A 13591-nucleotide genomic window follows, 5' to 3' on the forward strand; every position below is an offset into this window, starting at 1 on the left:
AATAGCCAAGTATATACGGGAGCGCGTATATACTTGGCGCTTTTTTTACCTTCTCTTGATGATAAAGTTAAGTTTTGCACTCCGGTCCATTGCTCCGAAAAATATACGATTATCTACAGTTATCTAATTTTCTAAAGTTGGCACAGAATTTGGTAAAGACTCGCCTCGGGAGATATATGTAGGCTACGATGAGGTTAGCTTAACCGCTTTCCGAAACATTCCTCGATCGCTGGATTTGATGTCACGGGACGCCGTTCTCGTGTCACGCGAATTTATGAGGATTTTTAATCGTTACTTTATAGGTTAGTGCATTATGCAATTTTAAAATTATGCTTTATTAATTATATTTACGCAACGTTATTAGTTACACTTATTAGTTATACTTATGTAACGTTTGTAATGTATCCTAAGAAAGAATATGCTAATTTCGTTGTTTTTTTCCGATTAAAATTATTATGATACGTTTCAACTTTGTTGGGAATTTAAATCAAGGACCTCTTGTAGGAACTGTCAATCAAGTGGCAATGTTGACATCCAGAAGGCTGCTCAAAGCCGCCGCTATTGGGACGATCGGGTTGGGTACTCTGGCATCTCTCAGGGTAAACGAGTATGACGTCGGTGCCATTGGCATTGTAAGGCTAGGCCGTGCTGCGCTCACGGTATTCGAGATAGGCCGTCATTACAAGAGGGAATTGTATGACAACAAGTTGGACAAGTCGTCGACGGAGTATTTGGAGCTGAAATCGAACGTCCACAAGTATGGGGCGCAGAAACTACTAGAGCTCTGCTGCGCCAACAAGGGGGTATACATTAAGGTGGGACAGCATGTAGGTGCATTGGACTACCTGCTCCCTCAGGAGTATGTACACACCATGCGGGTGTTGCATAGTTCCGCGCCTCAGTCCTCGTTCAAGGATGTTCTGATCGTGATCAAGGAGGATTTTAAGAAAGATCCTTATGAGATATTTCAGAACATCGATCCGGAACCCCTGGGCACTGCCAGCCTCGCGCAGGTACACAGAGCTGTGCTGAGAAACGGCGATGTAGTGGCTGTGAAGGTGCAGCATCGCGCTGTCAAGACCAACTCTTACGTCGACATCAAAACCATGTCGGCTTTGGTGAGCATCACGTCATTGGTGTTTCCGGATTTTAAGTTTGACTGGCTAGTCAGTGAGACGAAAAGAAACGTCCCACAGGAGTTGGATTTTGCCCTTGAAGGCAGGAACGCCGAAAAAGTGCAGAGGATTTTCAGCAACTATCAATGGCTGAAAGTACCAAAGATACACTGGGACGCGTCGTCGTCTCGCGTACTCACGATGGAGTTCCTGGACGGCGGACAGGTGAACGATCTGGAGTACATGCGCGCCCATCAGCTGAATCCATACGAGGTCAGCAGCAAGCTTGGTCGACTGTACAGCCAAATGATCTTCATCGAGGGTTTTGTTCACTCGGATCCGCATCCTGGTAACATTCTGGTGCGCAATCGCGACTCCCAGGCGGAGATTATCTTACTGGATCACGGTCTCTACGCTAATCTATCCGATCAGTTCCGCTGGGACTACTCAAAACTGTGGCTGGCGATCCTCAACGGCGATCGGGTGGCTATGAAGGAATACTGCACACGTCTCGGCGTCGCCGATTACTACGGTCTTCTTTCATGCATGGTGTCGGGCAGAACATGGGACACCATCATGTCGGGCGTACGTAAAACTCGTTATAATATCCACGAGAAGGATATGTTTCAGCAGAACATCCCGAACTTGCTGCCGCAAATCAGCACCGTGCTGGATCGCGTCAACCGGCAGATGCTGCTAATCCTCAAGACCAACGATCTGATGCGCGGTATCGAGTACTCGCTGCGCACTCAGTTCAGAATGTCGGCCATGATGGAGATGTCTAAGTGTTGCGTGCGTTCCGTATACAGCGAGAAGCTCAGACAATGCTCAAATGTGTGGGATAAATGCTGGATATCGTTGGCGGAGCGCTGGGCGCTTCTCAAGTTGTCGTTCTATTATGTGTACCTAGGCTTGATACACTTCGACCTGAACAACTCGGTCAATTCTCTATGGACGAAAGATTTTTACCCGTTTTAATGAAGGCTTTAGTTTAGACTAAATGCGTTTTTATATACGATTAGATATGAATTGTTGCTCCTTGGAAAGTCTATTTTTTAAACCAGAAAGTTCTTTTTCACAAAAAAGTCCTACAGAAATCTTTTTTACTAATACTATAGATAAGCATATAATTCGATACTCTGTATATACTAACTTGTAAAATCTGTACATTTTATTCATTCTTTTTATACGTCAGTCTACCTCTTAATTAGTCAACACCATTGGAGAAGATTAAATTATTTGCATTCAAATTTATATTTTTTTAAATAAACGTACCTTTGTCGAAAGATTTTCGCGCTTTTTATTTTATATTTATATTTATATCTGTATATATACAATAATTACAATAGAGACAAAAGTTTAGATATCCTAGTTACAAATTAGTTTGTTCTGAGTACTTTGCTCTCTTTAGCTAATCGAAGCTGCTCCTGATACTCCGCGATTGCTGCTTCCCTATCCTTCAGGAATTGCGCGTACTCTATCGGGTCTATATCGCGCACGATCTCGATGCCGCATGTGCGAGCAGAGCCGATTATCAATTCACACATCCGCTCTAGAGTCAGCAACGCATTGGGTGGATCCTCTATCTTGATCTTGGCGATCTCGTATAAATGTTTCAGAGTTATTTTGCCAGCTACTTCACCTACGAAAGAAAATACTCATGAATTCGTTTTCATTATTTTTTTGTATGTTAAATTATTTTTGTTGAAGTATCAAGAGACTATGACAATTAGTTCACAACTCGAGGACAAAACGCTAAATTAAGAACCAAGAAGAAATTAAGAATCAAATTAAAGAGAAGGATCTGGATAGCCAAATCTGTCGAGAACAGATTTCAAAAGTATCTGCTGTGAATTCTGTTGATAGAATGCCAGCAGAAATATAACAGAATTTGCTAACAAAATATAATCGCAGATTGATTGTAGAAACTGAGCAGAATCTGTCATTTCATAACCATTAAAATGGTTTATTTCACTTAAAAGTTTACGAAATGACAGATTCTGCTCGGTTTCTGCCAACAATCTGCTATCAGACTATATCGATCGGCTCTATCAGCAAAACATGAGTTTAATGCAGATGATACCAAATCTGTTGCGATATCTGAGCAAATATGCTGTCATACTGCAGGCAGTTTGCTTATAGGGATTTGTATGCGTACCTTTCTTTATCCTCCCTTTCTGTATCCCAGCGGCCTGTTTCAAGTAGTACGTCGTTGGCGGCTTGTGGATCACCAGATCGTACGTTCTGTCTGAATGCACCTTCACGCGACACGGTAAAGGAATGCCCTCCTTGATGTTGGCTGTTCTCTTATTAAAGTCTTTACAGAAGTTCTCAATGTTGATATTCCTCTGAAATCAAAGTCATTCATGTTAAACGTCGCGTGTTGAAGACCGGAACAGATCTCGCAAACTTCGCATGATTAACGGTAAAGAAGATTAAAATTGGAATCTGGAAAGTGTGATAAACTCCTACAAACAAGCAAAGAAATCGAACATTCTACTGATATTCAGCGGTATTATAAAAAAATATACAGCGGTATTATAAATTGATATATAGTAGCATTATAAATTAATATTCAGTGGTATTATAAAATAATATACAGTAGTATTCGCGATCCTAACCTGTCCGAGCTGGGATCCAAGCGGCGGCGCGGACGACGCCATCCCTGCGGGAATATCCACACGCAGCTTCGACGAGTGATCGATCTTCTCGATCAGTTTCCTGCCCATTTTCATTCTTCCCATTGTCTTCGACATCTTTGTAACTGTTGTGGCTGTCCGAACACTCTAAACTAAAGAACCGTCCAAACCAAAAATCTAATCTAACCTAACCTGATCGAGGCGCACGGCGCACGCACAACCGAGAACGAGAAAGGTAAACCGCAGAGTCGCAGCAGAGTTCCGTTGTTGTCAGTTTATTTGCGAGGCGCGACAAACGTCGGTCGTTACGAGACGCGCGAGAGAAGCATCGCTTTTCGCTTTTTACGACGAAGATCCACTGGCTTTCAGATCGAAAACTACGGCGGCAGGCGTATACAGTTCGCGTCGTTGTGTTTCTTTTTTCGATCAAGTCTACACGGGAAATACGGGAATGGCTGGCTGCTGCGTCCCTGGTTGCAGCAACTCGACGACCAAGGGATTTTCATTGAGAAGCTTCCCTACGAATCGCGAGCGAAGAGAACGATGGATCGCCAATATTGGTATACCGAACTGGGAACCCAGTGTCAACAGTCGCGTATGCGAGGTATGATTTTCTTGGATCTTGTATCTTGTGTCGGTTGTAGAATGATCAATAAGAAATTTATCCGTTTTCGAACAGGCGCATTTTGCCAAGAACATGTGGGAGAAAGACCGTTGTGACGGCAAGCGCAAACTGAAATTGAACGCTGTGCCCACGATTTTTGCGTCTCATTCTGTGCCGGATGACTTTCCTGCTTCATTGGAAAACTTTAACAAAGACAACAATGTCGTAAACATGCTCATCGCGAGTCTGACGGACGAAGGAAAAGTTAAGATAAATTTTCAGTATCAATTGCATTCTGACAATATTGAACAACTGAAGAATGAACAATCAAAGGATTCTTCAAGCATGCTTGCGTCTGTGAACATGAAAGTAGAGACGGATTGGAAGAAACGATGTGAGGAATTGATGCATCTGTTGACAAAGAGCGAAAGTGAATGCAAGAAGCTTCAGGACGCTATGAAAAGGCGCGAGGAATTGTTTAACAGGATAATAAAAAAGAGTTACAGATGCGGACAGATTTTAAAGAAACGCTTGAGGAAACTGAGAGAAGAAAGGCAAACTTACGACAAGTTAAAGATTAGATTGAGAGAGATTTTCAATGAGGATCAGATTAAGGCACTCATCAATCAGGGAGTGAGCCGAGAATGGTCTGATGAGACGATTAAGCGGGCTATTCGGCTGAGGCTTACGTGTGGTAGCGTCGGGTACCAACAGATTTTAGAACAAAATATTCCTTTACCCTCGGAACGAACCCTTCGAAGGAAAATGAACAATGTTGAGTTACACGAAGACGTGTAAAATAAAACTTCGAAGACTTAAGCATATAGGTTTTTTTTATTTTTATTGTATTGTAACGAATATCTTGCATATTGCGGTATATAGTTTTAAACGCACGACAAATGAATTGATTTTCATGCAAAAAAAAAAAAAGAAATTTCGACATGTACAATTTCTTATTTTGTATCTTCAATAGTTTCGATGGGATTTTCTTAAAGTTGTCTCTGTTAGAAGTATAACGTTATAAATATTTGAATGATTTAGAATAGTAATCTTTTTAGAATAAGCGGTTTTTTTACTTTTTTTTTTCTTTTAATTAAAAAAGTGTTATTGTGTTATTGAACTTCGCGGTCAATTCCGCCATGTTTGTTCCAATTCAAAGTGGACCAATAGAATTGGAAGTCTCGACAAGAGACTTCCATCTTTATATACGTTAACTATTCGATGGACAAACCATAAGCAACGAGTATCCGAAAAATTCGGAGTTTTGTCATTTGTGAGATGTTCGGTTAGCTCTTCGATTATTTGTTTCACATTGCTGTGATATTTTCTTGTATAAGACAGTAGAGCTACTTCAAAATGGGGAAACGCCAGCATCAGAAGGATAAGATGTGAGTTGCTTTATTGTCTACATAACCACTTTATCATATTCTGACTAAAGGTATTTGGCTCTTGCTTTCCAATCGTCTAACAAGCTTTTGATTTCTCAGGTACTTAACGTACACGGAGTGGTCGACGTTGTATGGCGGGAGGAAATCTGGAACAAATCTGGAAACGAGTGAGGAGAAGACGTTCAGGCGATTGCCGTACGATCATTGCTGCTTGTCTCTGCAGCCCTACGAGCATCCCTACTGTGACCCGCATGGCAATGTGTATGAACTAGAAGCTATTTTGCAGTATATAAAGCAATACAGGCACAATCCGATAACGGGGAAACCACTGGACGCTAAAAGTCTAATCAAATTGAATTTTTACAAGAATCCACAGGGTGAATACCAATGTCCTGTACTTTTTAAATTGTTCACAAAACATTCGCACATTGTCGCCATTAAAACCACGGGAAATGTATTCTCCCATGAGGCAAGTGTATAAAGTATAAATATTTGTATTTTTTTTTTTAATTAATTTATCTCACTCTTTAGAGGCTATTTTATTTAATAACTTTTTGTACAAAACATAACAAGAGAATTATTCTTTAATTATTCTTTCAGGCTGTTGAACAGTTGAATATAAAAACTGGGAATTGGAAAGATTTGATAAACGATCAGCCATTTACACGCAAGGATATTATTACGATTCAGGACCCGAATAATGTAATGAAATTTAATCTGTCCACGTTCCATCACATTAAAAATAACATAAGAGTGGAAGATGAAGGTAGACTTTGTAATTCAAAAGGAATTAGTTCTACAGTTCTCTATTTTTGTAAGCTATATGTATATGAACGATATTTTTCAGAGACTGTGAAAGAAAGAAACAATCCAAATGCAAAATTAAAAACCGTATCGGCAGAGACTAAAGAGATCCTGGCGGAATTGGAGAGAGACTACAAGCCGTCGAAAAACGAAAAAGATGAGGCATCTATACAGAAGGCTGACAAATTTAACGCTGTTCGTATATTGTTTGCAAGAATTTTCCTCCGAATGTCGGAGAAGTAACTTTTTTATTTAATTGTACTTACTTGCATTATTTAGGCGCACTATTCCACTGGTGCGGTTGCTGCAGGATTTACTTCGACAATAATGCCGGCAGAGACTACCCATCAGGCTGCTGTAATCGCAGAAGATCTGGTACGTTACGAGAGGATCAAGAAGAAAGGTAATCGTGGTTGCGCCGATTGTCGCTCGAACTTGCGAAAGTAGAAATAATTCTTATTTATTCTTGTTTATCTTTTTTCACTTAGGATATGTGAGATTACTCACGAACTTCGGGGCTTTGAATCTTGAACTCCACTGTGACTTGGTTCCCAAAACCTGCGAGAACTTCACGAAGCACTGTCAGAACGGTTATTATGACGGCACGAAGTTCCACAGGTCGATACGGAATTTTATGGCAAGTACACTGAGCACGACGGCGAGCATTTAATTAAAATGCAGTTCGAGAATTAAAGAACCTCACCCATTTTATTAAGAGGTTTTGGGCTATAAACGCACGCACTTGACATTATATGCATGCATTTGTAGAGGAGGTTGATAAAAATAATAATAACATAGTCTCAAAGTCTCAAACACGTGGGGAAAGACTTTCTTGGGCGTGAATTTCGTGTATTACCATATGTAAGATTAGCAATTGGCATTAAAAATTTTGCACTGTTTAACTTAAATATTATAATATTACTAGTTTTATATAAAATGTATTTTATAATATTGTTCAGACTTCCTTTGCGCCTAGGGCACTTTCCCGTGATGATGGCGCTAACGAACAAACTTACTGATTTGTTCGGTTAAGACTCAGGCCTGCGGCTGGTTTGCACTTTTTGGTTAAAAAATTAAAAAAACACGCAAGAATTAAGCTGCCATCTGAGCATATTGAAGATATTTTTATATCATTTTCTGACAGTTCTAATAATGCCCGTATCAGACTACGGATTGGGATTGAGATTGGATTGAAATTTAACCAATCAGAGCAAAGTTTACTAAACTTGAGATCAGTTTTCTCTGTTCTGTCCGAAGTGTTATTTTATGCAAATATCTTTTTATTTGGAAATGGCACGCAAGAATTCTCAACGTGTCGATTCTCAACGTTTCTCGCTTTTGACGCCATTAAACAAGAATATAAGCGGCGAGTACCAGAGGAGCCTTAAGACTGGTAAGTTCGGGTCTACAATAGGTGTTTTAAGCCTTAAGCCTTAAGAAATTGATCAATCACATTCGAAATCGAGGAAAATAATCGACTGTGATTGGTCAATTTCTTAAGGCTTAGGGCTTAAAACACCTATTGTAGAACTGGACTAACTAAACTGGTCATAACTTCTTTCGCCCATACTATAACCTAAACTTATTTTTCGATTGACGTACACAACAATACCTACAATGGCATATGATTCAATGTTGTGCACCAATGGTCCATTTTGATGGGTGAGGTTCTTTCGCACGTTCCTTTTTTTACTTTCTTGTTTTGACTTTTTTATTTCACGAAATGATCGAAATATTCCGTTTTCCTGCAGATCCAGGGCGGTGATCCGACCAACACGGGCAACGGCGGCAAATCTATTTGGGGCAAACCATTTGAGGACGAGTTCAAGCCGAATCTGGTTCATCAAGGCAGAGGCATTTTGTCTATGGCAAACTCAGGTCCAAACACCAACGGATCCCAATTGTAAGATTAAAGAGAAAACGAAGAACTGGCATTTTGCATAATTACGCCGTAACTTTTCTTATGAATTTCGTATTGTCGTTTCAGTTTTATTACGTTCCGATCGTGCAGACATCTCGATCGTAAGCACACAGTCTTCGGGAAGATCGTCGGAGGTTTAGACACGTTGAACGCGATGGAAAGAGTGGAGGTAGACAATAAAGATCGACCGATAGAAGACATAGTTATCCAAGCGGTCCAGGTCTTCGTGGATCCTTTTCAGGAAGCCGACGATCAGCTCGCCGCGGAACGAGTCGCCGAAGCCGAACGATTAGCCCAAGAAGCGAGTCAGAGTAAATCGGCGGACAAAACGGATAAAAACGACACCCAGAAGATCTATCGCTCGGGCATAGGAAAATATGTGAAATTGGAGCAGGAAAAGTAAGATCTCTATCGTGCTTTCGCGAATCGAGATTTGTCAGCTTCGTCCGTTTACGCAACCTTTAATTCGATTTCCAGATTGGACAAATGGGGCGGAAACGCGGAGCCTGCAAAAAAGAAGAAGGTCCCGTCGCAGTCGTACGGAGATTTCTCCTCTTTCACCTTCTAATGAATTATTAAAATACTTAGAATAACAAATGTATATAGCACATTTACATAATATAGTTTACTATATATATATCATTTTTCTGACAGTTTGCTGTATATACGTAAAGCCTCTGGCATTCCAAAGTCCTCATTGAGGAGTTAAAAGACAAAAATTGAATAGTATATAACTCATACACAAAATGAGGAACATTGATTATTACATATTTATGTAAATATGTGATTCCCCGATTGTCGAAAATATATAATCCTTAAAAAAGATTTAAGATATACCAACGAGAAATTAAATAAAAAATTTTTATTAAATTAATAATCATTTCTTATCGCAAATTTTAATTTAAAGTTAAATTTAGATTTAATTTCGCACTAAATTTACAGCGCTTCATGAGATTACTCGATTTAGGGTAACTCGTGCTATTTTATATTTTCTGGATAAAAGTTTGCTCAGATACGCTCGGGGGCTCCGCGACGCCTAGGGCGGCTCCTGGTCCGGTCGAGGACCGGAGCCGGAGCCTCCATGTTTGACGTTCGCCGCGCGGGCGTGCGAGTACCGCGAGTCGGAGCGGACTGAGTTGTCCTGGTTGTCCAGTGCGCGGTGACGTGAGGGCCGCGTTTTCTCGACGATCGGCACGACCTTTTCAGGCGGGCGGAGGCGGAGGCGGCCGCAATACTCTGGAATTTTGTGGGACGGAGGTCCCGTCTTCCTGGCTCGCATCATGGATGACCTGGGTGAGTAAAGTTCCCAGAAAGATCCGGCCAGACGCCGAGTTAACCTCCCACTGGCGCGCCTAGCTCGCCTGTCACAAGGACGACGCGACGTGGGGATGTTGCGGCTCATCGGTCCACGATCGCGTGGACACCCACGTCACCGAGTTCTAGATAGGTACTCTTTCGTCGAGCGACGCTCGTTTCCATTCGCACCTGTCAAAGACGTTTCCTGGAATCGAGGTTACGTTTTCTTCTGTTTGTTTTTTATCGAAGACCGTAATTGGCACTTTGAGGGCCGGTATCACAGTCTCCGATTAAAGCCCGTGTCACACCATTGACACCATGTATCGCGGACACGGATCGGATTGGGATTACGGATCGCGGATCGGATGTCAGCCAATCACAGATGAGCTGCTCGTCTATAATTGGCTGGATTACGATCCGCGATCCGCAATCTCAATCGATCCGCGTCCGCGATACGTAGTGTGACACGGGCTTAACGTGATTCTCCGATTAAACTCACTCTGCATCTCTTTCTAACTATCCCCCTAGAAAGAGACGAAGAGTGAGTTTAATCGGAGAATCACGTTAATCGGAGACTGTGATACCGGCCTTGAGACGTATTCGTTTGCGTCCGCAGTGTATGTATATGTATACAGGAACGTTGGTTCTTATTTATTAGCATTCGGAAGCGCGCACAGCACCGCGCGCGTTACGCTATCATTAAGAACGTTGACAGTTCGAGATGCGCTCCCGTTTCCATTCGTCAGGTAGGAGTGCTGGAATTTTGTTGGGGTATGAATATCGTCGTTCCCCTCTTCTCTGAGCGTTTATCGAAGATGTCATTGCTTTGAGACGCGTATCTTGACGCGAGATTGAAATACTATACTGTCGTTCAGCAACGAATACTGTTATATATATTTTACTGCATGATAATGCAGTAAATAAGCAGTAAATGCAGAATAATAAACGAGTCGCAAGGTATCGAATTTTATTGACAACTACAAAAATTGGCGCCAGTTTTTTATATCAAATCCGAGATCAAATCTTTCCTAGACAACATGCATGTCTCAAATCTGGCCATATGACATCTTAAAGATGTCATTAAAACGTCTTCAAGACATCTCATGATATGACGTCTTTAAGATGGTTTAATAACGTCTTTAAGACGTGTTATGTTTCGATTTGAGACATTGTGTTCACACAGTTTATACGAAGCACGCGTATAAACTGTGCGTATTAAAAAGCAAGAAATTATTTTAAATTATTATTTTATTAACAATTATCTTTCTCTACGTTTCTATTACTTCTTGTATACTCCTCTTTTTCTCATTTATTAACTAATACCAGCTTTTTTATTTTTATTCTCAATCTTTTTGTTCCTAACAAAAATCGATTCCTTTACAGTGTTCTACACTTATGCATCACTTTAACAATTACACCATGAAAGCCCATTCCACCACTCTTAATACACCACATCAAGAGACTCTTCGCCAGACAATTTTTGGTATTCTACATACTTGTTTTGCGAATTTTATAATCTGACCATATTTTATCGATTTTAATTTGTAAGTGACGGTTATTGTTATATCACAATGAAGATGATCTTATTACAGGACGAAAAATTTGTTCGCATTATTTATTAATACATTATTAGTGCGTGCACCTTGGCTCGTTAACCCCCTTTTGTACATCCTTCGTTTTTAATTTTTTGAACCTTGAACTATTATTTTTATTATTTTATCATCGGAAATAAGATAAATGTTTGAAAGTACTACTCCACCAAGAACCACGGTTTTTTTTAATAATTAACAAAACAAGCTATAAAAACTTGTGTGTGTATTTTTTATAGCTTGTTTTGTTGATTGCTATAAAAAACCGCGGGTCTTGGTGGAGTAGTACTTTCAAACATTTACTAGAAATAATTATGTTATTAGAAGTTATTTTAAATTATGTCTATTATATAAATGTAAAATGACGTGCATTGTGAGGGAGATTAATCCTCTATCCGTGTAACCACCGAAAGGTTCTTTCGTTTTGCCGGCTTCCGACTCGTTTCCAAGTTGCTAACATCATCGCGAGTCCGCGTAGAGATTGCGGATAAAGCATGCTAATGTCCGCGACGAGAATGGGGAGGAAAGTCACGAGAAGCTGGAGGGGCATGGTCGCGATCGCGACTATTATCTCGTACTCCTATATGGCGAGGAGGCCTCGTTGCATCAGTGTTATACCAGCTGCACATTAGTTTGTCACGCACTCGTTATGGTGTCGCAACTCGGTACATTCGTGACGTGAGAAAGGACGTTACATTTTACCCGCGGATCGGAAATACGAGACGTCAGGTGCTTGAAAGATAATCCCGGACAATCAGCGAGAAAACCCTTGTGCACGATACAGAATTTATGGTAGATTTATATATGAAAAAATGTATAATCTTCATAGGCTGTCAAGGATCATTTTGGACCCATCATAAAATTTACTAACTTCTAATTAAAATAGAAATTATTTTTTATTCTCAATATTTATTGACTTTATTTTACAATACGTGATTTAGTTTATTTTCCAAAATTTGGACTTTTTAAATGTCCTTGCGATAAATTGTATAATAGAGAGGTACGTAAGGGTCACAGTTTGGATTCTAGTGGAAAGTCAGTTCCAACAGCTTAGGAAGATTAAATTAGAGAGGGAAGGGTATTAGTAATGTGCATTTCGAGTAAATACGAAAGAGCCGCATATGCGCATTCTGATGAGAATAGCTGAATGTGAACGATATTTCTGCATAGTTTTGAATTTATGCTCGACGTCTATTCAGCACGGTTGCTAACGTTACTTGGCGACATGGGGCGACACGACCGAAAGAAAAAACTCTGATTCACCGCACCTTCTTTGCCGTTTAAACATCGTAATCTTAAACATTGTCGATATGTCGAGAATCTAATCACTATTTCACGTGGATATAATCGAGTCGTACTTGTTACAATGTTACCCGTTCCTATGTTACCCAATGTTGAACCGTTCACCGTAAATGAGATTCCTTTTAAATGATGACGTACGTGACATAACGCGTCTTCCTCGCGAGAGATCAATGTCGCGTACTTCGCGGAGCGCGCTAATCTTTAGGGGTCGACGGGATATTTAGGCTGATAACACGGTAACCCTGATAACGATAGCAATGTTAGCATACGGCGACTCGATACGCCATATCTGATCGATATATATATACATATATATATATATATATATATATATATATATATATTCTTATTGCTCTGGGAATATAAATCGACGGATTTGGATTTCGTCATTATCAATCTAGAGTTTCCAGAAGCCACGGAATATTATGCACCAGGGTCTCTTCTCTCTCTCTCTCTCTCTCTCTCTCTCTCTCTCTCTCTCTCTCTCTCTCTCTCTCTCTGCTCTAGTTACTCGCCCATCTCTACGTCCTGAATTTGTTTTCTCCACCATATCGCCATGTACGATTATTAGGCTCATTTCTACTGAACCACTCCATTCATATGCGTCGGGCTCGGATGGTATACCGCTTTTCATTTTGCGCATTGCATGGCCCATGATTTCGTCGTGTCTCACTGTTTTATTCAATCATTCGCTCAGATCTTCTTCCTTTCCGTCTCAGTGGAAGCGTGCGCTCATTCGCCCACTTTCGAAGATTCGTATACCTCTGTCCCCGTCTGATACGAGACCAATAGCCAATCTACCCGAACTGTCAAAATTACTTGAAAGGATTGTGGCTTCGCAAATTACAGATTACCTTATAGAACATGATCTCATCAATCCCAGACAGTCTGCATATCGACCTGGTTACAACACTCAGTCAGCATTATTACGGG

At 40.6% G+C, this 13591-nt stretch overlaps 4 protein-coding genes across 4 annotated transcripts; 3 read left to right on the top strand and 1 right to left on the bottom strand.

The window, feature by feature from the left end:
• Positions 1-167: 167 nt before the first annotated feature.
• On the top strand, positions 168-2403 carry Adck1 (aarF domain containing kinase 1). Its single transcript, XM_077406839.1, has 2 exons — positions 168-302; positions 505-2403. The coding sequence occupies exons 1-2, from the start codon at positions 239-241 to the stop codon at positions 2091-2093; spliced, it is 1653 nt and encodes a 550-aa protein (XP_077262965.1). The 5' UTR covers positions 168-238; the 3' UTR covers positions 2094-2403.
• Positions 2392-3872, bottom strand: Mrpl11 (mitochondrial ribosomal protein L11). The gene is made up of 3 exons (XM_077406854.1): positions 3737-3872; positions 3274-3463; positions 2392-2757 (listed from the first exon to the last, which is right to left on the bottom strand). The coding sequence occupies exons 1-3, from the start codon at positions 3869-3871 to the stop codon at positions 2495-2497; spliced, it is 588 nt and encodes a 195-aa protein (XP_077262980.1). The 5' UTR covers position 3872; the 3' UTR covers positions 2392-2494.
• Positions 3873-4205: 333 nt separating this feature from the next.
• On the top strand, positions 4206-5161 carry LOC143897890 (uncharacterized). Its single transcript, XM_077406848.1, has 2 exons — positions 4206-4358; positions 4434-5161. The coding sequence occupies exons 1-2, from the start codon at positions 4206-4208 to the stop codon at positions 5154-5156; spliced, it is 876 nt and encodes a 291-aa protein (XP_077262974.1). The 3' UTR covers positions 5157-5161.
• A 444-nt stretch (positions 5162-5605) lies between these two features.
• Positions 5606-9113, top strand: LOC143897883 (RING-type E3 ubiquitin-protein ligase PPIL2). The gene is made up of 9 exons (XM_077406840.1): positions 5606-5746; positions 5846-6215; positions 6347-6512; positions 6594-6745; positions 6830-6953; positions 7039-7187; positions 8302-8453; positions 8538-8870; positions 8949-9113. Exons 1-9 carry the CDS (start codon positions 5715-5717, stop codon positions 9037-9039), a joined length of 1569 nt encoding a protein of 522 aa, XP_077262966.1. The 5' UTR covers positions 5606-5714; the 3' UTR covers positions 9040-9113.
• Positions 9114-13591: the final 4478 nt, after the last annotated feature.

This window comes from Temnothorax americanus, unplaced genomic scaffold (genome assembly GCF_048541705.1).
Source record: "Temnothorax americanus isolate GAGA-0224 unplaced genomic scaffold, ASM4854170v1 Scaffold21, whole genome shotgun sequence".
Classification (NCBI taxonomy): Eukaryota; Metazoa; Arthropoda; class Insecta; order Hymenoptera; family Formicidae; genus Temnothorax; species Temnothorax americanus.